The sequence below is a fragment of the Harmonia axyridis genome, chromosome 4 (genome assembly GCF_914767665.1).
Source record: "Harmonia axyridis chromosome 4, icHarAxyr1.1, whole genome shotgun sequence".
In the NCBI taxonomy this organism is placed as follows: Eukaryota; Metazoa; Arthropoda; class Insecta; order Coleoptera; family Coccinellidae; genus Harmonia; species Harmonia axyridis.
This window is the reverse complement of record NC_059504.1, coordinates 9,755,876-9,780,057: the sequence shown is the minus strand read 5'-3', so window position 1 is coordinate 9,780,057 and position 24,182 is coordinate 9,755,876. Positions and strand designations below refer to the sequence as shown.

At 33.2% G+C, this 24,182-nt stretch overlaps 5 protein-coding genes across 5 annotated transcripts in view; 4 read left to right on the top strand and 1 right to left on the bottom strand.

Annotated features, from left to right (window-relative positions):
• Window positions 1-7,263, top strand: part of LOC123678936 — a 74,020-nt gene extending 66,757 nt beyond the window's left edge. Inside the window, exons 2-6 of the mRNA XM_045616213.1 lie at window positions 4,394-4,964; window positions 5,583-5,682; window positions 5,865-5,954; window positions 6,726-6,884; window positions 6,939-7,263. Coding sequence (XP_045472169.1) covers window positions 4,394-4,964; window positions 5,583-5,682; window positions 5,865-5,954; window positions 6,726-6,884; window positions 6,939-6,992 — 974 coding nt within the window. The 3' untranslated portion in view covers window positions 6,993-7,263. The remainder of the gene's footprint in view (window positions 1-4,393; window positions 4,965-5,582; window positions 5,683-5,864; window positions 5,955-6,725; window positions 6,885-6,938) is intronic.
• On the top strand, window positions 657-4,238 carry LOC123678937. The gene is made up of 5 exons (XM_045616214.1): window positions 657-1,309; window positions 1,979-2,078; window positions 2,135-2,224; window positions 2,362-2,517; window positions 2,571-4,238. The coding sequence occupies exons 1-5, from the start codon at window positions 789-791 to the stop codon at window positions 2,628-2,630; spliced, it is 927 nt and encodes a 308-aa protein (XP_045472170.1). The 5' UTR covers window positions 657-788; the 3' UTR covers window positions 2,631-4,238.
• A 217-nt stretch (window positions 7,264-7,480) lies between the features above and the next one.
• Window positions 7,481-10,332, top strand: LOC123678935 (transcriptional adapter 2-alpha). Its single transcript, XM_045616210.1, has 4 exons — window positions 7,481-7,688; window positions 7,749-8,046; window positions 8,227-8,829; window positions 9,756-10,332. The coding sequence occupies exons 1-4, from the start codon at window positions 7,625-7,627 to the stop codon at window positions 10,195-10,197; spliced, it is 1,407 nt and encodes a 468-aa protein (XP_045472166.1). The 5' UTR covers window positions 7,481-7,624; the 3' UTR covers window positions 10,198-10,332.
• Window positions 10,333-10,557: 225 nt separating this feature from the next.
• On the top strand, window positions 10,558-11,298 carry LOC123677808 (DNA-directed RNA polymerase II subunit Rpb4). The gene is made up of 2 exons (XM_045614521.1): window positions 10,558-10,697; window positions 11,124-11,298. Exons 1-2 carry the CDS (start codon window positions 10,558-10,560, stop codon window positions 11,296-11,298), a joined length of 315 nt encoding a protein of 104 aa, XP_045470477.1.
• Window positions 11,299-12,948: 1,650 nt separating this feature from the next.
• On the bottom strand, window positions 12,949-22,209 carry LOC123677805 (cuticle protein 19.8-like). Its single transcript, XM_045614514.1, has 5 exons — window positions 22,144-22,209; window positions 21,655-22,002; window positions 21,357-21,599; window positions 13,941-14,159; window positions 12,949-13,297 (listed from the first exon to the last, which is right to left on the bottom strand). The coding sequence occupies exons 1-5, from the start codon at window positions 22,153-22,155 to the stop codon at window positions 12,992-12,994; spliced, it is 1,128 nt and encodes a 375-aa protein (XP_045470470.1). The 5' UTR covers window positions 22,156-22,209; the 3' UTR covers window positions 12,949-12,991.
• Between the last annotated feature and the right edge of the window lie 1,973 nt (window positions 22,210-24,182).

Here is a 24,182-nt window from a genome sequence, read left to right as displayed (position 1 = left end):
GGGTGTTTTCACTGGATTTTGTGGCTTATCCTTCAAGCAGAATTGAGAAGTGACCCATCAATATGATAGCATTTTTCACGGGCTATAAAAATATGTTATAAAAAAACCAAGGTTAGGAATGTTATTTATTCAAAACCGTTTTTCCAGAATAATTTTTCTTGCAAATTTGACTAGTTTTCAAAATCAGAAGGTCTATAGACAATTTCTCACCAATTGTTTCTTCATTTGAACTTCAGGTTTTTGAAAACGGAAATTTTTTTGTGCAAACTATACTTCATAATATTTTTTCATATTTTTTTAATGGTCAATCGATTCTGAATGCGAATATGTGAATATATTGAACATATCATCAATTCTTTTGCGAAAAACGAAAAGCTACCAACATTTTTTTTCATTCGCAAATTAAAAATATTGACTTTCACAATGTAGGTAATTGTTTGAAGACGAGGAAAAATCTATATTTGAATTAAGGAAATGCTGGTTTGTCATAAACCAATGCCCCATAAAGAGTGATCAAGAGGCATCAAGTCGCACGAACGAGGGGGCCAATTTTCAGAGCCCCATATTTAAATCAGAGTTAAATCTGAATAAATATTGTATTTATTTTTTAGTTTTTGACAACTTCACAAACAATGTCTCCTTTATTTTTATGCGGGTCAACGTCATAAAGTCACATTCTCACATTTTAGATTTTAATTAGTACCTTCCATAATTGCACTGATCTTCTTGTTGTAGGTGGACTATGGCCAGAACCTATCGATTCTCTGAGCTTTGTTGTCCAGATCATAATGTCTTTCCTTATCTTGGCTCTATTTTTCCTCAACTATGAAAATTTCCTAAAACATGTCAGAAGACTGAAAATATATAAATTTGGCGTGCCACCAGAATGTGCTGTTTTCGCGAAAAGAGTAGATATTTTCACTATAGCCTCCTTCTATGGATGCCGAGTAGCCTGCGCCATCTACGTATTTCTCACTTACTTTGACGACAAATTTTGCAAGAATTCAGGACTTGCTGGAGATGCAGGTTATGTATGCAATCTACCTTTTCCTTTGTGGTTTCCTTTCAAAGTGAATACTTTTGGAATTGAGCAAATATTGTTGATGAGTATAATCATTCTTGCATCATTCTACTTCCCTGTACTCTGCAGCTTGACAACTATGCCTTTGGCAGCATGTGGCTTCACTTTCCGCCGACTGAGGACACTGAGAAAAATAATGATGAAATATACATCGACAGGTGGATGCACTGAAGCGCTACATCCGTCAAAATTACGATTTTTCTTGGAGTATCATGAAGAAATCTTGGAGTAAGTACATAGATGAACTGTTTGTTGACGAAAAATTATGTATAGAATGGCAACTCCAAGCTTCATGCAAAATTTCTTATTCGTAGCGTTGTTGCAAGTGAATTATTGAGGGCATAGTTCTATCTGTCAAAAACAAAAGAACATTTTTTATGAGCAATTTTATTACAACGGAGGGAGATCAAATTTTTCGTCAACTTGTTTATACGATATAGTATCGTTTTAGCATCTGATAGGTAGATAAGTATGATATATATTTTCTCTAATTCTGTGGTTATTCCGTTCATTCTTCCACATCTTGTAGAACAAAATCGTGCGAGAATATATCAGAAACGCACAGTTTTCATGGTTATATTTTATTATTCTATGTTGGTACTCCGAACTTTCCGCCACGGCTTTAGCTGTCAATTCATCAATTTGCCTTAAAGAAATTAGTTCTGCCAACCAACATTTTTCAATGCAAAAATCACTAAATTATATTTATGGAAATATTTCATTCATTTCAACGAAAATGCAATGAATTAGAGAAAATAATGTATAATACTCGTACAAAAGGCTCATTCTACCACTCGTTCTTTCCAAAACTCGCCACTTCGTGGCTCGTTTTTGAATTTTGAACTCGTGGAAGAATATCAATGCCTTCTGCACTTGTATTATAAATAACTATTCCAGTTGTGTCCAGAAAATGAATGACGATGTTGGATACTGTCACGTCCCCTTCATTTTTTTCATGCCTATATTATTGGCTCTCTACTTAAATAAATTAATAGAGGTAGGTTAGGTTGCTATTAGCATTGTTTTTTCTATTCATAAGTATGAATATTGTAGCAAAAAGATCCAGCTGCTTTGGTAGCTCTTTTCCCTTGGTTTTTCACAACAACTACCCTTTGTTCTTTTGGAGAACATCTTGAATATGAGGTAAGTAGGTAATTCACAGGTGATTGATTAAATTAAATAACAAATTAAAAAACATCATCACTTCAGAACTTGATGCAAAAATTGTTTCACTATTTTTAGTGAAACGATTTGTAGTGTACGTGAATAATTCATTGCAGAGATATTCGCTCTACTTAGTTTTAACCGATATACTATGGTATAGGATGGATACAAAATTGAGAAAAGTGTACTATATGAGCCTATGTAAATTTCAGCAACCATTTCATTTGAAAATAAAATCGGTCTCATATCTCAACAATATTTTTCTCTACAAGGTAATATAATTTGTGTATAAATTTGAATAATATGTAATAGGTTTTTTTTTCAGATTCTGAAAGGCACTTACACGTTTCTGGTCTATTTCTCTAATGGAAAAAAGGATATTTGAAAATAATTTCTTCACAATTAATAGTAAATTTACAACACTTGAAGCTGATCGTCACCATTTCACGAAGACTATTGCAACTAGGAACGAAGTAGCCCTCAAGAAAATATTTTACAAATCTGGTCATGTTCACCTGAGCACAAATAAAACTGTATTCATTAATTACTGCTACCTATACCTACAGGGTGTAACATAAATGGTTGACCGTAGCTTAAGGCCAGTTTCATAATCAAAAGTAAAGTCTTCTTTAGAAATAAAACGTGTTCCAAAAACCAATTAAAAGGTTAAAGGAAGTTTTGAAAACTTATATCAATATGACATTCAATTCGGATCACAGATTTATTCTCTATGTTATCGAAATAGTTACGGGATATACATTCCATAACAAACAATTGATGGAATGAAACTCAATCAAAATGCTTACGAAATTAGATGTTGTAAAATTATTATTACATATCGAATGATGGAAGACTAACATCTTGTGATCAAAATCGAAATAAGAAGAGGTATATTCTATAGCAGTCGTTCAGTCGTTGAGCAAATTTTCCATTCCTGTATATCGGTAGGTCAGAGGGGGGTCGACATCAGTGATCAGAGGCACAGATTATTTCAATTTCTTCAACTATCCAAAAACAGAATTGACCTTCCGGAATCCTAGAAATATCTACCCCTAACACCCAGTTGATAAAATAGCACTGCAATGATCGAAGAAAGAATGAATCAAATAAGGAATAGAACTTGACTAAAAATCTAATCTTGAACATACCTACATGAAAAGTTCAACTGGGTTGATTGATTGAGATGTCATGTTGCTCAAAATATTTTTATTCTAAGATCATCAATTTTCAATTAAAAGAATTCATTTGTTCCATTGAAATAATCAAATATCAATTCATCATCTTATGACATACCTAGGTATTTAAACTGGAAATTGTATGTACCTATTCTTCGATAATTCGTCGATCCTACATCAAATATATCTTTGAAATGGCAACAATAGGATACAAACGTGAAGTTTTACCACTTCTCACGTTATTGAAAAAAATTCTTGTGGATAATTATATTTTACCAAGAAATGGAATGACCATAGAACTGAAAGATTTTATCAAATTTGCTCTACCGCTTATTCTAGGTATACCTTTCGTCATTGGATCTATAGGACATGTGTACATTTCAATAAAACGTGAGTTTTTCACTTACCACTTCACTCAATATGTTGTAGTGACTCTGTATGCCCGAGAGGTGGCGTTATGAGCGTCGAGCCACACTCTACTACGGCCCCGGCGGGTTAATTAGAGTTTCCGCGTTGCAGCAGAGTCCCCTCTCCATGACGGTGTGATAGGGTGTCTTAGGCAGAGATCGCTGAATTGCCTAACTGAAGAGTCCACCAGCGATTTCAAAGCAGATTTTTATCAAATTCAGATATCCATGATGAAGAATTGAAGATTAAGACGTTGTAGTGCGTTTGTTTTATAAAACTTCCAATTTTGAACCTTTGTAGATGCATATCTTCATGAAATTTATATAGAATCTCCAGCCCCAATATTTTCAAATCTAAGGATTTTTGAATAGTTTCCATGGTATAGTGGACTTCCTGGATAGCGCTTTACCTACTCTCGTAAAGTGCTCGGATGCAACTCAATGCATATTCGGAGAAGAGAATTGTTTCTTTTTATTAGCTGTATTATCAACGACCTGGAATATTTTATGATTTAGGAAAAAATGGTAAATTAGAGTGTAAAATTACAGTGTTATTCTTTTTATAGGTAACCTATGGCCCCAGCCTCTTCAATCTTTCATCATTCTAATACAAATGTTTACCACACTTCTCATCTTGGTCATCTTCATCAGCAATTCAAAAAACTATTTGATCAGCATCAACCGACTGAGTATATATAGTTTTGGGGTACCACGACAGTGCAGAGTGGTGATGAGAAAAACTGATCTACTATGCTTCATTTTTTATTATTTTGGGAAAACACTAATGGCAATACAAGCTATATTCTTTTACTGGTTTGGAATTTTCTGTCATAATCCAGGATTTGAAGAAGATGATGGTTTCGTCTGTGGCTCTTCCAGCCCTCTATGGTTTCCTTTCAAGGTGACACATCCTCTCATAGAACTCGCTCTGAGGATGAGTGTATTATATATCTCAATATCATATCTACCGATTTTGTTGGTTTTAGTAGTAAACCCATTGATTACAAATTATCTTACTCTGATCCGAATAAGAAAATTTCGAAAAGTTATTCGTCATTTGAATAAACTCTCTATTGAAGATCAACTCTCACGGGATCAATTGGTATTTATGATAAAATATCATAGAGAAATAACAGAGTAAGTAAATATTTATCAGGGTTTAGATACAGAATTTTTCAACATACTCAATATGCAAGGTGTGCCATAGCAAGTTCCGACATTTCATAGGGCTTATGTTAGTCCGATAGTTAAAATCGAAAGCTGCGGAATTCTAGAAAAAACGATATAAATCCAACCGTCCTACGGAAAAGTTGTCACAAACCCCTAACGAGGTGATAGGTGTATATGGCAGGGACCACTTAGTTGCCATACTGATGATGATTCCATCAATAGTCTCGCGATTATGCGCTGAGCGTTGGGTACTGTCGATTCCGTCAAAATTTGAATAATTTTCCTAGCCCAATATTTCCAAGAGTTATCGACTGATCAAGCACTATTGACTCACCCTGTATAATAATGATATGTTACCATGAACTCTGAGTGAAGCTGATATATTTCCGCACGATTGTTCAACAAGGTAATGTGAATGAACGGATTATCCACAAAATCAGAGAAAAACTACATTGTACAAAATGTGACCAATCCTGTACCTTTATGAGACCGCTCGTTCTCTAATAATTGTGGTTGGTCGAAATGTAGGAACTTGCCTCGGGCCACCTTGGCACCTTGTATGGCACATTCATTGTTAAATTTCAGATGTATACAAGTGTCGAACAACAGCCTGAGTTATGACCACCTGCCACTTCAAATTTTTCTACCTATTATACTTGCCATATACATGTATCTTTTCGCTTTGGTGAGTAAGCTGACAACTCTTCACACAATCTGCTATCTTTAGCACTGTAGTCTTAATTTTTTCAACCAGACAACTTACATAATTTATATACAATTCTACTAGAATTTTTCCATGTCCAAAATTTAAAATGAATCCAACCATATAATATTAACATATTTTTAAAATTATTGAAATGATTTCAGACGAATGACTTCTTTGCTCTTGGATATATTTTCCTATGGTTTTTCCCCTATTTCTTATTATGCTTATTGGGAGAACGCCTAGAATATGAGGTTAGTATGGTTCCCTCAATGAAGGATATATAATACAATAAAGGGTTTTCCAATAAGATGTTTCATTTGGATATTAAAAAAAAGAGTATATTTTAAGAGCAATCAATGGATATTTATCTCATTGTGAACATGGGAAGGCATGCCATTAACGATGGAAAATGATTTCAGCATAGTTGCTGCCATAGCTATGGTTGCAGCACCATTATGTAAAGCTTTGAGTGAACCTCAAAATTTTCCACCAGTATCACTACCTATTGCAGGTCGACCTAAAAGTGCTATTGCGAACTGTGACTTTTCAGCATTTTTGCAATAAATTTCAATAATTTCAATGCATTGTATCGTTCCACTTTTAGTAGATACTGCCGTAGTTTCTACTTGTCAAATGTCAAGAGATGACAGCTGTCCAGATAGCATGCTATTCCAAATAAAATCTCCTATTAGAAAATCCATCATAACAGAGGAGAAGGGGATAGGATAGTTTAGTCCATGAAAATTTAGTTGAAGATAGTTCAGTTAAAATAATTTAGTTTAGGAGAGTTTAGTTTAGGACAATTCAGTTTGGAAAAAATAATTGAGGAGATTTAAAATTTTAATGATTTGATTCACCTGTGTGTCACATTCGTGTTCCGATTCTCATTGCATTAGATATATTAATAATAAATTGTAAAAAATAATAATAATAAACGATTAAGTTGGTACATGGGACGAACTTATATTTGGGCAATTTTTCGAATTAATTGTCAATTAAATAGATGTGTCTTTCACTTTCAGAGCTCTACAATAGCAGAAGCAGTTTTTTGGAATAGGTGGTATAATATTGAAGATTCAACAGTGAAAACTATATACAAAATGTTTCTTTTTCACTTGAATCGTCCAGTCAAATTGAAATTGAAACCACTTGCTGCACTCAACCATCTCCTTATAATCAAGGTAATTTTTGGCAAATGATATATTCTCTATTTTCTTATGGAAATTTTTTTCTAGATTTTGAAAACTGCATATTCATTCTTGATATTTTTCGTTGATACTATGAATTAAGTTGCTTTTGGAAACATACTCGGCGCTTATTTTTGAACAATTGAATGTGCAAGTTTATTGAAAATGATATAATAAAAATTTGTTTTCTCCAATATAATGGTATTACTTCATTAAGAATCAGAAAGACAATGACACTCAGATTACACCCTTACATACAATCTGGTCTGGTGTAATACAGGTAGTAGATATATGTTGAGAAAAACCACATTTATATTAAAGTTGTGGCAATACAGCATCATTTTTCAATTATTACTATTACTATTATATTATATATTATAATTATTACTATTCAAATAAATGAAATCACTATTTTTTGTTGGTATTATTTCCCTTCACACAATATTTTTCGAATCATTACTGGCCCACAACCCGAGTTAGCGATCATTGTATTCAACGAGACCCTCCATATCGAAGATTAGGAAAATATAATCATAATCAGTGGTTTAGCTCTGTGGTAGTACTGACTAACTGACTACTGACACAAATCAGTGAACTGACACAAATCCAATCCAAACATACCTAACCTCAATTGCTTTAAACTTCAAACAAAATTTCATTTTATAGCAGTCTACGTCCATAGTGGAATTAATTTTTCAAACAATTTCTGTTTGTTACATTAAACAGTCTGCAAAATGGCACATAATGCGAACATGGATCTAACTGAAGAAGACGCTGCAGATTTACAATTTCCTAAAGGCAAGTTATAACATAGTTTTCAAACCATTCCATATTGTTATTTGAATTTTGTTATTTCAGAGAAGAAAGAAGTGTTAAAAACGCTCAATATGAATGTTGATAACGATTCAAACAACCATATTTCATTAAGGGAATTTAAAGCGTCTTGCTCGAACTGTCTTATCGATTTAGTTGCGCCTCATTTCTTTTGCGTAGAGTGTAAGATACCCATTTGTTCTCATTGTTTTTGTAATGGTGTCGAATTTTCTGTTCATAAAAACGATCATAACTATCAAATTTTGAAAGATACATTTGTGTTGTTCGAAAACTCTGATTGGACAGCAAAGGAAGAAATAACAATGTTGAAAGCCGTATTGAGGTAAGCATAAAAAGATATACGTTTTTAAAAACAAAATGAAATGTTTTGAAACTTATTTATTCATAAAAATTAAACTGTAGTATATTGAAACTAATCTTAATCCTTAAACTCGACTGGAAAAAGTCAAAATATACTTTTGTGTCCTGATATCGGTATATCTAATAATTCAAATGTTTCTAGGTATGGCAATTGGAATGCAGTTGCCAATGAATTGCCGAAAAGAACTTTAAATGAAGTCAAAGATCATTATGATTATTTCTATCTTAAGAGAAAAGGATCAAATTTACTTCCCAAAATTAAAGAGACCCAAACTGATGTATTTGCCGAACCTATTGTGCCTTATAGGTTGAAAATAAATAACACTGAAGATCCTCCTAGATTTCAACCCAACACCACTGGTTACAGTGCAATGGCAGGTTACAATCCTGCTCGTTCAGACTTTGAATATGAATATGATACTAGTGCAGAGGACTTATTATCAAATTTGAAACCTATAGATGAATCAGATCCTCATTACAGTTTGATGACAAAATTGCAATGTGCTATAATTGAGAGCTATAACAGGAGATTGAGAGAACGGCAAAGGTGGAAAGCTATTATGAGAAAACATGGACTGATTTTAACCCGAAAATGTTTAAGTTGGCTGAGTAGATATGATATAACGATTACTAAACCTGTTTATATGAAACTAATCAGATTCATGCAATTATGTGAACCTGAGCATTTTGAATTTATTTTGGAAGGATTGCATAGAATTGGAGAATTGAAGTTGCACATATCCAGGTAAATATTGAATAGATTTACATACATACCCATTTGGATTCCTGGGTTATTGTATTCCATGAAGAATATAATGAAGATTATCTGCAAAAACATCTTTTGTCCTTGTTGTTGTCCTCTCAGTACCAATTTTGCATCCTTGATCCAGGGTAACAGCACAAGCTATTGTTTTGTACAAATTTCAGTAATATTTGTGTTTTGAGCTGATAGTGGTCTCAAACAATTGGGTTCAAGTCATCAATGACAAATTCAAGTTCAAAATCAATACTTTCAGTCCATCCAATGGACCATCCTGTATATAATAATTCTTAACCAGAATTGAAATTGTCAGGGCAAGTTCAGGATCCAAATATTTGGTACGTTTATAAGTGGGCAATGTCTTGTTGACAGTTCCAGAGTTATACACTTAGGGTATAATCTTCTAAATGAGAAATTATACCTTATTTATTCTCCAAACACTAGAATTCAACGAAAGAACTGGAATCCCTCTTTGAGCTTTCTATTATTTGAATTTTTGGGACTACATCATGTTTGTTACTGGCCCTGCTATGTTTAATGATTGAATTAACAATTGCAACATCTGTTTCTGGCTTTTTCATCAATCAAACTTCAAGATGACACATTGAATTAAATCAGAATATTCATGCCAATTATTTGCTAGTTATGAAATATAGTTTTGGAAATATGAAAAATTCAAAGATACTGAAGAAGACTAAAAAACATTATCCTTTGCTTGTTCTCCTGGTTACCACTGCTATTTACCACGTTTATGTTCCTTTATGCAAACCATTTTTGAAAGAGACCAACCAAGATATCAACAAAAATTAATTTCACATGTTATAGAATTATCTGAAATATGAATTATGTAAAAAATACTTTGTAAATGACAGATAATAAACTTTTTTCATCATATTAATATTTCCTTCTAGACTTTGTGATTTTCGATCAAAAGGAATAACTACATTAGGAGGCGCCCAATTATATCACAAACTGAAGAATCAACATGAAGAATACAAGAAAGATCTCAAACTTTTTCAAAAACAAAGTAGATACAATTGGAAGCAAGTACAACCAAATGTTCCTTCAGCAACTGAGTTTTTTGTGAATAAAAGGAGACCTGCATTTGCACCTTTAGATATTTTGGGGATGCCTGGATACGAAAAATTATCAGTGAAAGAGATGGATCTTTGTTCAACTGTCAGATTAACTCCCACACTATACTTTGAATTGAAAAATTTGTTGGTTGCTGAGAATAAGAAGATGGGTCACCTGAAATTACAAACTGCTAGAAGATTATTGAAAATTGATGTGAATAAAACAAGAAAGCTATATGATTATTTAGTTGAAGAAGGATTTATTACCAAACCATAGAACTTCTTGTTCAACATAATATATATTTTAATAATAAGAAAAAATGTATGCGGAAGAATCAATTTATTTAATGTACATATTGTATTATATTTGCCATTTTTATATTTGTTGATAATAAAGTCAGGAATATCTAGATTCGAAAACTGCTTCCATTTTATTCTATTTCAGCCTCTATTCAATATTTCAATTGAAAACATAGAGAAGAGTTTCTAGGTGAGAAGTACTTGATGCATCACTTGATATTTAAACATTATTTCTTCTTCTTTCAATATAATTTAAGTTGAGGATATCCTAATATTCAAATTTGGTTTGTTTGCAGAATTTGAGAATGCAGAAACCCTCCTGATTTCTGAAGTTCACATGTTACTTGAACATAGAAAAGCACAAAATGAGTCAGCTGAAGAAGAACAAGAATTCTCTGATGTATTTATGAAGACCCTAACATATACAAATCGATTCAGGAAGTTCAAGAATAAAGAAACTATATCTGCTGTTAGAAAGTGAGTTCATTCAAACACTTTATTATTTAATAATGTCTACTCATTTAATAATAATGTTGTATTCTTCATGACATATAGAGAAAAAATGAATCAAATCAATTTAGCCATTCAAACATATATGATTATTCTTAGGGCCAGTTGCACCATTTGCCTAAACATTGATTAAAAATTTAAACGTTGATTACTCTATGATTTCTCAAAAGAAATCAGAAATTAATCGATGTTTAAATTTTAATCAATGTTTAGGCAAATGGTGCAACTGGCCCTTAATGTTTTTGTATTCAAAAGGAGAAATATAGGATAAATTTGTTTTATGTTATTAGTTCTTGAATGATGAATATTAAAATTAAATTTCTTGAAAGAATTTCTCTTCTTACTTCATTTAGTTTCATGGTGTCCTTTAAATTAATTTTTTTTTTGTGGCAGCTTACTGATGCAGAAGAAACTCCACAAATTTGAATTGGCTGCTATTGCTAACTTATGTCCTGAAAGTACTGAAGAAGCAAAGTCACTTATTCCATCCCTGGAAGGAAGGTTTGAAGATGAAGAGCTACAAGCTGTTTTAGATGATATCAGAACAAAAAGAAGTTTACAATACTAGACAAATTTCCAATTTTTTACGGTATCGAATCGATTGAACTGATGTTTTTAGTTCGGTTTTAATATAATTGTAAAATAAACTTCACTTAAACAAAATTTTGTTGTGAGTTCTGCTATTTTTTTTTCTCTTATGGAACTTTGTCTAGCTTCACATAATTTCAGAAATTCCTAAACCAGGCTTAAGGAATAATTCTTAATTTATTTCTGATGACATGATACAAACATTCATCGATAATTATCTTCTATATTCTTGTAAACCATTTTATTTAAATTGTAATATGGATTTTTATTAGAGGTGAAAATAGGAAAATTTTAGAATAATAATTTTTTTTCAGTCAACGTGCTAATGTACAATTTTCTCTTAATCTCATAAATGTAATATTCCTTCCACACCAATTCCACTATGTCCACCGATGCTTATACCACCTCCTAGTTTAATACCTCCGCCAGAACCCTCATGACTCGTGTAACTATCATACTCGTCGTAACCATCATGGCCATGGTCATAACCCTCATGGACCCTGTAACTATCATATTCGTTGTATCTATGACCATGACCGTAGTGTCCGTAGCTATGGTCATAACCTCCATAACTTCCAATGTGATGTCCAATTTGTAAGGTACCAATTATTCCTGCATTTGTGGTTGTTATCAGTACGACGAGAATGATGATCTAGAGGGACAAATACAATTAAAACTAAATTAGAGAAAATACAGAATTTCAGTCGAAGCAAGTAATTGTATTAGCATACCTAACTTGACTATCACTATCTCATACCTAACCTTTTATAGTAGGGCTGGGAATATCACATGAATTTAGAGCTGCATAGGACATTTAATAGAGTGCTCCATTTTGTCAGCTCTTCTCAAGTCAATTTTGAAATAATTGTACAATGGATTAACATAGTAATTTATTATTTTGGAAAGATATACTTTAAATATGGACGAATATAACACATATTATATTCTGTTTATGTTCTGAATTCCGGCACTAGTGACCAAAGACAAAAAATATGTAGCATAGTAAATAATTTCATGTTTCAACAAAGCTCTCATACATTTTTCTTGTTCCATGAGAATCATTATAACATAAATGCTGTTTGGAGATCCCTTTGATTGTGAAGAGAGAGGTGAAACAAACTTAGTATCTTGTGTTTTCCGATGTGGGATCTGTTCTGATCTAAATGCTTAATAACCCTAATTTTTCTCAACTTACATCAGTCAACATTTTGTTTCAACCTAAAAGGTATTACAAATGACCAACTGAAATCTTTGATGAATACTGATGATTGGTAATCCAATCTGAGCATTTATATCAATCAATATCATTAATTAAGCTCCGTGTTCTATTTTTGTTTGAAAAATTCGACTGCAAGAGAATTGCTGCAATCGCAAATGTAGGTAAGAATTATTTAAATTGAGATTTATAATGGTCATATCTATTTATGGAATGCTGCCATGAAATATGGCAATCTGTTTGATATTAAGATCATTTTATCAAAACAACGGAAAGAAAGATGCAACAAAAAAATGTTGGAGATAACATATTTTTATCTAAAAAATGTAGAGGACTATATAAACAGCCAGGAATTAATTGAATCAAATATTGATTGTGATGCGACTAAATATTTATTATAATCTGTAATTATTACTTTTACATTTCGTTTATATACAATATGAAATATAGTCTTCATTTAATAATAGCCATAACCTCCATGAGATCCATAACCATAACCTCCATACGATCCATAAGGAGAGTAGGCATTGTAAGCTGGTTTGCCGTAAACAGCTGGATGAACAGCATGTCCTTGCCTTTGCACCACGGCGTTGAAACCGTTATGGTCATCAGCAGTGTAGTGTACGGTTCTCAAGGTGCCATCAGGATCAGCAACTGAGTAGGATCCTTTAACCAAATCTCCATCGCGAATTTCATGCTGAGATTTATGATCACCAGTATGGGGATCGTTGACTCCGTATTCGTATTGATATTTGGGATAGGTCTAGAAGAAATATATAAGAGTTTATTCGGAAATACTTAAAAAAATTCTGAGAGTAAAAAAATTTTACAAAATATCACCAATACAAAAAGCACTGCAAATATCACTCTACCTAGGTATACAGAATGTTCCTAAATAGAAGGTACAAACAAAAATGACAGACTCCTTGGATCATTTTGAGAAAAAAGTCTTATGAACATCTGTCCGCAAACGCTTTGTTTTCGAGATACAGGATGTTATAGAATGGTTTTTTTTTCTCATAGCACCATTCCTTCTCAAGATATTCAACTTTAATTTGTCATAGATATTTTAATTTGTAGTTTTCCATAATGATAAGCTAACTTTGAATGCAAATCTATACAGGGTGATATTTTTTCTGGAATAGTGTTCATCGCTTCTTTCCCCCAGTATTTTTTTTTTGGTGGACCACTGGGGTAGTTTGGAAAAAATTTAAAGACCAACTTTGGTCTGGTTCTACACTTTTTGGTTTTTGTAGTTATGTCTTATCTGTCCCCAATTTCAAACAATTCTTTAGTAATCCTCAGGAAAATCCAAATAATTGATAAATTTTAACAAGCGCGCAACAGCTCCTGACATCACCTCTTACTGCTTTTCTAATTTTCATAGTATAAGATCAACAACTTACAGCATGGTCATGTTCATATATAGGAGAATAACCAGCTCCGCCATATCCGTATCCATGGTGACCATATCCAGTTGGGTATCCTACGTGAGGTGCTACCAACACTGAAGAAAGTGCTGATGGGTAAGCTCCATATGACCCTACATTGTGAACGTTGCTATAGCTTGTTGCTGGATAAATCACTGCATTGGAGTATGCTACAATAGCTAGAACGCTTAGAACCTGAAAACAGAAATGTTTGATAATATTTGAATAGACGAAGAAAAAAATTATTCGAAAAAGGTTAAAACTAAAATGATAAGTACGAAAGTGGTGACACTTCGATAACTCTATAGATGGTGCTGCACGCTGCGCAATTCTCGCGCTTGTGTTCTAAGCCCAACTAGCAATCACGCTCATAACACCTGACAGCCACAAGTTTTTTTAAGATTATATTCTATTCGTCCATATCCATGCACAACATTTTTTATTGGGAATGCCAAGGCCCAAATTTGTTCAAAATGTTATGTAAATGTAATGCATATTGGGGTTGAAAATTTTGAAATCGGAGAGCACAGGCTTACTCCACTTTCAGTAGAAAAAAGCTAATAGCTATCTGGCTAAACCGATCAATATAATTCGAAAACTTTTTTCGTTGAACATTACGGCATGACACTATTTCAATAACGAAAACCTAGAAATTGATTACATTCCGATAAATCAAGAACACCTACCTACGTACCTATCTTTTTGGCTTCTTATGCATAATATCGATTGGCCAAAGTGAGAGTGAAATAATGTTATATCTCCGCTTTAGATATGTTATGGTCGATTTTGATCGATTTCATGGTGTAAATTTATCGCCCAGTGATTTCCAGACAGAGGCAATGTCGAAATACGTGATAATACACCTCGAAACTAGAAATTGGTATGTCTGAACAGTGTCTGTATGCAATTTTTGCGTTATAACAGAACAAGTTCTCTGTGGCAATAAATTCTGCCGACTCAATTACCATAGTAGTAACTTTCAATAGGCTATTTCAATTTTACTGGAAATATCGTTGACATAATGGAACTCCTGAAATTTTATTAACCTCAAACTTCCTTATTACCAATCTAGATTTTGAGCGCCCCTTCCTCGAACAGAGTGCTGTACAGGGTGGGCAAATTTCGATGTTTTAGCACTACAACTTTTAAACAAGAGGAGATAGACAAAATCTGATACCCCATTCTCGGTACGTCTCTTTTTCTGAGAAACTAACAAGGGTAGTATTCATTTTTGGCCATCTTCTTTTGTTTTCGAGTTATAATTAAGCGAAAATTGGAAAAATGGCGATATCGAAAAACATTTATATCTCCGCTAATACTAATGATAGAGCTCTGAAATTAAAACATTATACAGGCACTTTTTTACGTAGAATCCACGCCATTGGATTCTACGTAAAAAAGTACCCTGTACAGGGTGGGCAAATTTCGATGTTTTAGCACTACAACTTTTGAACCAGAGGAGATAGACAAAATCTGATACCCACTTCTCGATCTCTTTTTCTGAGAAACTAACAAGGGTAGTATTCATTTTTGGCCACCTTCTTTTGTTTTCGAGTTATAAGCGAAAATTGGAAAAATGGCGATAATGAAAAACTTTTATATCTCCACTAATACTGATGCTAGAGCTCTGAAATTAAAACATTATACAGGCACTTTTTTACGTAGAATCCAGTGGCGTGCTCGTATTTTCAAAAGGGTTTTTAATTACGAAGTTATGACCCAAAGTTATGTTTTTTTAAATGGAAACACTAGATTTTTGTGCCATTTTCTGAAAGCTTAATTTTTCCTGATTTCAAAAATATATGACATCGTATGATTCGTATCAAAATATTCAACAGAAAATGGTCAAAAACCTTTTTTTACTTAAGAGTCTCAATATTTCTATGGTTTCAACTGTTGATGAGCCTTTCTATAACAAGAGCAGTGTCTTTTCGTCAATCTGAGTATTTCTATGCTTTTCACTTATTTCTACAAAATTCGAATCTATATTTATTTTATACAAATAGTTTCGAAAAGATGAACGAACTTGGAAAAAGTTTCCTAGGTAACTCGAACACAGTTTCAAATATTCATCTATTGAAATATCGAGAAGAGGTGTCGACTGTGCATTGTGCAATTGTTGTCATTATTAGGTTAAATATTATTTCTTGTTTGTCCCTTCGTAATTAAAATGTTGAGTTCAATCATATATGCATTGTTTCATATGCTGTTTGAAATGGATTGGTACTTGTGCGTATTGATTCTGGACACCTATGTAAATAATCTCCTGATACATGCATCTCAATACAACTCTTTCGATTGAAAAATTCGATCTTGTGGTTTCTCCGTTATTTCCAAATCAATTTTTAGATGAAAAATTTATAAAACATATCTAGATTCGAATTTTGTAGAAATAAGTGAAAAGCATAGAAATAATCAGATTGACGGAAGGACACTGGTCTTGTTATAGAAAGCTCAATTTTTCTGTGTTCATCAACAGTAGAAACCATAGAAATATTGAGACTCTTAGGTGAAAAGAGGTTTTTGGCCATTTTCTATTATTTATATTGATCCGAATCATACGATGTTTTATATTTTTGAAATCAGGAAAAATCAAGCTTTCAGGAAATGACACAAAAATCTAGTGTTCCCATTTGAAAAAACATAACTTTGGGTCATAGCTTCGTAATTAAGAACCCTTTTGAAAATACGAGCACTCCACTGGATTATACGTAAAAAAGTGCCTGTATAATGTTTTAATTTCAGAGCTCTATCATCAGTATTAGCGGAGATATAAATGTTTTTCGATATCGCCATTTTTCCAATTTTCGCTTATAACTCGAAAACAAAAGAAGGTGGCCAAAAATGAATACTACCCTTGTTAGTTTCTCAGAAAAAGAGATCGAGAAGTGGGTATCAGATTTTGTCTATCTACTCTGGTTCAAAAGTTGTAGTGCTAAAACATCGAAATTTGCCCACCCTGTACAGGATGTTCTTAAATTTTGAATTGAAGGTACAAACGAAATTGACAGATTCCTGGGATCATTTCAAGAAAAAAGTTCTATAAATATGTGCCCGCAAACGTGTTCCAGATACAGAGTGTTAAAAATTAACTTTTTTTCAAGTTTTTTCTCATAGCACCTTCCCTACACAAGATATTTAACTTAAATTGGGCATAGATATTCCAATTTGAAGTTTTTATTATGTGATATGCTAATTTTGAATGCAAATCTACAGGGTGATTCTTTTAAACTGTCCACTTCTTTCCTCCAGAACATTTTTGGTGGACAACTGGTAGTTAAGAAAAATTTAAAAAGATACTTGGGTCTAGTAACTACACTTTTTGGTCTCTTGTAGTTTTGTCGTTTCTGTTTCCGATTTCGAGAAAAAATTTCGAACAATTCTCTAAGTATTTGGTAGGAGCAGCTCTGCGTTGTGATTTATGAGTTGTTAAAACCGACTGAAACAACCATAGGCGATCGTTATCGCACGCAACTAATGCGTTTGAGCCGAGCATTGAAAGACTTACGGCCGCGATATAACGAGATACATGATGAAGTGATTTTACAGCAAGACAATGCTCGACCCCATGTTACGAAAGTGGTCAAGACATACTTGGAAACGTTGAAATGGCAAGTCCTACCCCAACCACCGTATTCTCCAGACGTTGCTCCCTCGGACTATCACTTGTTTTGATCAATGGCACACGGTCTTGCTGACCAGCACTTCCGGTCTTATGAAGAACTAAAAACATTGGATCGATTCGTGGATCGCTTCAAAAGATGACCAGTTTTTTCAACTCGGGATTCGTACGCTAGCCGAAAGATGGGAGAAAATAGTGGCTAGCGATGGACAATACTTTGAATCATAAATGTACATATAACCAGTTTTTCACACAAAAGCCTCGAATTTGAGAAAAAAACGGGGGAAGCAAAGTTGTACGCCTATGTAACTGGGGGACCAACAAATATATGAAGAGAACCCTTGAATTTCTCAAGTTTTATTATTTTGATTCTAGAATTCTTGCCACTTACCTTAGAGATCATGTTGTACAGATACTGTGGAAGCTGATACTGATCACTCCAATATTTGTGCGATATTTATATTCAATTGTCATATTTTTTCAATTGTGCCAAGATTGAATTCATTATCATAGTTCGTATAGTTCCCAAGAGTCATTGCGACCTTGAAATTGAGGTTGAAACCACAGAATTTCGTACCAGAAATGAAGAAAAAACCAAATTGATACCTTCACGGTTCAATGGATATAAATTGGCTGATGAAGAAATCATAACATATTTCAATTTTTGTGGATAATAATTCGAATACTCAATGCATGTAACAGAATCTAAAAAAAATCTTTTGATCTAGGATTTAAATATTTACCTAGTACTTTTTATATGACTTTTTATCAGGCATACGTATTTGATAATCAATAATCCAATTCATAAATTTTCAATAGTTATGAAGGATGTTTTTTTTAGAGTTATAGAACTTTAAATTGTAATAAAACAACGATGGATTATTCGATTCACATGAATTTTATTTATCCGCAAGATAATCTTGTGGCATTACATTTTAAATATGATTTCTGGCATATGACCGCCACGGCTGGCTCGGATGTAGTCCAATCTGGACGTCCAATTTTCGATGACTTTTTCCAACATTTGTGGCCGTATATCGGCAATAACACGGCGAATGTTGTCTTCCAAATGGTCAAGGGTTTGTGGCTTATCCGCATAGACCAATGACTTTACATAGCCCCACAGAAAGTAGTCTAGCGGTGTTAAATCACAAGATCTTGTAGGCCAATTCACAGGTCCAAAACGTGAAATTAGGCGGTCACCAAACGTGTCTTTCAATAAATCGATTGTGGCACGAGCTGTGTGACATGTTGCGCCGTCTTGTTGCAACCACAGCTCCTGGACATCATGGTTGTTCAATTTAGGAATGAAAAAGTTAGTAATCATGGCTCTATACCGATCACCATTGACTGTAACGTTCTGGCCATCATCGTTTTTGAAGAAGTACGGACCAATGATTCCACCAGCCCATAAAGCGCACCAAACAGTCAGTTTTTCTGGATGTAACGGTGTTTCGACATACACTTGAGGATAAGCTTCACTCAAAATGCGGCAGTTTTGTTTGTTGACGTAGCCATTCAACCAGAAGTGCGCTTCATCGCTAAACAAAATAAAATGGACGTAGTGCGCGATACGTATTCCGCACAGAACCATTATTTTCGAAATAAAATTGCACTATTTGCAAGCGTTGTTCAGGCGTGAGTCTATTCATGATGAATTGCCAAACCAAACTGAGAATAAATCACTTGACAGCTGTTAAATCGGTCGCCATCTTGAACAGTAACGCCAACTTAAAGTTATATACCTCGAAAAAAAACACCAGTTAGTTGTTCCCCCTCGAATCAGAAAGTGACGGGTTCGAGTGATTCTCCACATTTTCATTTCAAAGCAGGAAAATCGAGGTGTTAATTTTTTGTTGGACCACACTGTATATAGTATGACATATAAAGTGTTTCCATTCCAATTGCATAACAATTTTGAAACAATAGATTTTTATTCATTTTAGATTTTGTTCCAACAAAATAGGTCTCAGATATTAGATTTATCAAATTTACCTCCAGGATAGAAAAAATGTATTATATTCGACCGACCGAAAATTACAGATTTGGAAAGACATTTTTCTCTTCATAATGAATCAAACACAATTGAAAAATATGAGGAGAGTAGTTGAGAAATGACGAATATGAAAGCAAACGAAAATCTACATTTTTTTCTTGACCGATTATTATTCGAGAATATTATTGAATTGATCATAATGTAATTCACTGTCAACCTCATTTCACATCTGCAGACATAATGACCAGCCAATATAGAGTAGTGGTCCACCCTTTTTTTGTGAACTTGAAATCCGACAGTGCTTAAGGCTGCAATCATTTTATGTAACATCGTTACTCAAATTATCATAAATTACTTGATAGAATATTTAAGCACTAATTGATTGATTAGGTAGCAACACAATGATTTTACAATTGTACCTACGGTTTTTGACGAAAGTATATAGAAATGTTGAAATTATGCATAGGATTAAATATTTCAATGGTGAATTTGATTGGATCGCGTATTGCTTAGACATATAATAACTTTTTTATAATGCAGAGAATTATCATTCTGACGAACTTGTTATGATCAATTTCAGGTCATTGGTTATTTTATTCATTTAAGATTAAGAATTGATGTAATAAGATCAGTGTAGGTATTCGGTTATTAGATTAAATTTCTCAACTGTTTCTTTTCATATGAATGAATACAGATTACAACAATTCCACTGAATGAAGGTAATTAAACCTCTTCCTAATGTGAACATATTTTTTTAATTTTATTCAAAAATAAGCTCTTGAGACCTATACTCAAGGTATTTTGTAAAGGCGAAGTATACGTGCCATAAAACTATGAGAATCCTATCCATAAATTTCAGATCTGAAATATCAAACAAAAATGAAAATCTTTTAGTCCTATTCCTATCTAAGAGAAAATCTCACCTCGAAAACTCAAATCGAAGCATCAATTCAATTCCTGAAAGATTGTCAACTGTATAATCAAATTTGATTGTTATCATCTTAGATCAATGTTTCCTTTTTTGTGAATTTTTTATGAACTGTATTATTTGTTATGCCTAGAGGATGAGTAGATACATTGTACCTTGTGTCAATGGCCTAGCTGCTGAGACACGTTAATTTAAATAAAAAAAAAATTATAAATTAATCAAATTTAGATTCTTTACTAATTGCTAATATGAACCAATGATTTTCTTCATAGAGTCGCGTTTGAATCTTCTGTTCGTACCTAATAGAGAAGCTAATACATCATAGGGTGAAATTGTGATATTTTTCTGGGATTTTTTACTGCATCAAAATAAAACCCCAACATTTGGAGTTGGGTAAATTCCAAGAAGTTTAATAGGTTTTAAATGCAGAACTTTCAATTTAGAGATTTGAATATTTTTTTCTGTCACCCAAAATTCAGTTAAAAGTTATCTCATAAATTTCTGGACAAAACCATTTATGGTCCTAGATGGATATATGATGAAAAAACCATAGACTATGGAAAAAACTAAAATTTTATGTAATACCTATTTAATCAGCCATTCCCGAACACAAAATGAAGTCTAGGGATAAGTAACAATTGGTTCGGTTTTCAAGTAGGTTCAAAATAACAAAGTTTCTGGATTTTTTTTTTCTGAACATTCTGTAGTGGAATGAATTGCACAATATGATCACTGAATTGAAGAATAAAACATTGAAATGAGTCGGTACACATAATATTTTATTGAAGGAAAAACAAGAACTAAACAATAAATAACAATTTCAATCTAAAAATCTTAATGGTGGTATACAGGTGCAAGAATAGTGTGAGTTGGAGCTACATGGCTCACAACAGCATGTCCAGATTTCTGTACATCAGCATTGAATCCATTTTTATCAGCAGTGTATTTGACAGTTCTGATGGTACCATCAGCTTCATGGAGGGAGTAGGAACCCTTGACTACATCACCATCACGAGATTCTTCTTGGGATTTGATGTCACCGGTGTGGTGGTCTTCAACTCCATATTTGTATTGGTAGTAAGCAGGAGCCTAAAAGCACTCATAATGTGAAAATATTGAAAAAAAATAAATGAAACTATCTTACATTATGTTCTTCCTCTTGTTTCACAACATGGACAACTGGAGCGGAGTGTACTACAGGAGCAACATGGTAAACTGGTGCAGAGTGTACTACAGGAGCAGCATGATAGATTTGAGCGGCATGGTAAACTGGAGCAGAATAAGCAACAGATGGAGCAGCGTGTACAGAAGATTGTCCAAAAGATACTGTTGAGTATGAACTGGCTGGAGCATGTACTGCAGCTACTGGAGCAACGTGACTAACAAGAGCACCAGCAGTATGAAGGGTGGTATGCTTTGTTTGGGTTGAGTATGATTGGGCAACTGGTTCGAAAACTGCAGCAGCGTAAGCTACTAAGCAGAGGAAGAAAATCTGTAATTGAGAAGATTTGAATTAGTATTGTTCTTTTGAATAATGAAATTCATGCAGGATATTGAATTATTGAAATATTTCACTAATTCACTACTGATTTTTATTATCATATTGATTAAAACTAATCAGGATCAAGCTTACTTTGCTGAACATTTTTGTTGTGTTTTCGTTTGATTCACGAATAGTATACTGTTCTTATCGATAAATGCATACCTTTTTATATCATGAGAAATTTTATATCCCCTTCTATGCTCTGTGCACCCGAGTACATATGGAATATTATTATGTAAAAAGCTCAACTCAAATGACCCACATTTTTACGCATTCTGTGTTGTCTTCCTCAAGAATTTGAATGTTGTTTTAGGTGATTGGCTGTATGTAATCCTCTGAACTTATTCAAGGACACATACGTGTATATCGGTAATGCATTCTGTTCTTCAGAAAATTATTTTCTCGATAACTTTCCGTTTAAATTTTATTTAGAGATATATTTATTGAAATTCTTCTTGTGGGGGTGATTGAGTGGTTTGAATTTTGAAAACTATATTTACCTTCATTGATTGGAATAATTCGATTAGGGGTTCCGTAAATATGACTTTCCGAAATTCTGAAAATTTGAAAATTAGCTCGGATTCTATTTTGAAAATTAGTTCGGACCAAGTTATAATATGAAGTTGTATAATAACAATTTCAAGCTTAATGCGAAATGTCATGTATGTCGTGCTTCCTCAACAATTCAAAATTCAAGTATATATTATAACAAAATCATCCAATATTTCCATTACAAAAGATTCGACCAAATTGAAACTTAATCTGTAAAATAAACATTCGAATTTCAGAAAGATGGTATCAACCATAATCACTCATCAAGATAAATTAACCGACAACAAAGACATCATAATGAATCACATCTCAAATAATATACAGTTCAGTAGTCTATGTCTCCAAGAGCGCAATAGGAGCCTCAATGATTTAACTCGCAAAAGTTCTTGACGAAGTCAGAATCTTTTTTGTGTGCGATTAATGCATCTTTTCGACAACGATGTTTTCATCTTTAATACCTAACTGTCTAGTAATTTTTAGTTACTGAAGTTGTTGCAACGATTCGTTAAATGATTTCAAGCCGTGTAGATTGAAGTGTGGTTAATACAACTTCAATAATGGATAGGTACTCAAAATGAAAAATATGTCTTCGAATATTTTCAAAGAATTATTTGAATTGAATATTTAATTTTTCGAAAATTCGGCTTCGGAATCATTTGTTCCTGAAAATCAATAAATTATCAATTTTATTCATTCTCCTATACATCAAGAACTCGTTTCGATAATCGATATTTAATAGTCAATAATGTATTTTCGAGAAAAAAAGATTTTTATGGAGTCCATTCCAATTGTAATTGCCAGACAAAAACCTTCAGGTTCAGGGCTTGCCTACTGAATAAATGGACCTTTTGACATTTTTTCAAGGTCATTTTCTAAAAATCGCAGTGATCCGTAAATTTGTAGAAGACTTGAAAACTTTTCGGGAATCTAATAAAAAGAATCATCCAAGTATTTGGAACCATTGTCGAGATACAATCTCTAGTTCAAACCATATTAACCATAAAATTCATCGAAAAATGTGGCCTGCGTCAGGAAGTACCACAAATGAATGACGACAAGTAGAGTATTCGAAATCACAATTTCATGGACATTATGAAAAAACAGGGTGGCATCGAGTTTCACCACTTTCAGATCAGCCTGTAGAGTCGAAAATAATTTTAGCTTATGCGCTGAGTACTGTCCATTCCGTTAAAATTTTAATTATTCTCTTAGCCCAAAATTTCCAAGAGATATCGACCAATCGCGCACTATTGACTCATCCTGTATAAGGCAGCAAAACATCCCATTTATGATTTCCAAAATTGAAGGTTAATTCACAATAGGCAAATTGATTAATTAGTTTGTATCTCGCCAACATTGAGTTCAGCAGAAACTGTTCCTCCAAAACATTGGTTGCAATAAAAAAGATGCAGAAACGGATGAATCGAATATTATTCATTGGAATAGAACACTTTGCAATAAGATCAAAATTATCATTCGTTTTTCATGAAAAATACTGATTTCTATAACATTGCAGAGCTCGAAGAGGAATTGAACTTCGGGTGAATGTAATATCACCTAGTTATTCATGAATAAAA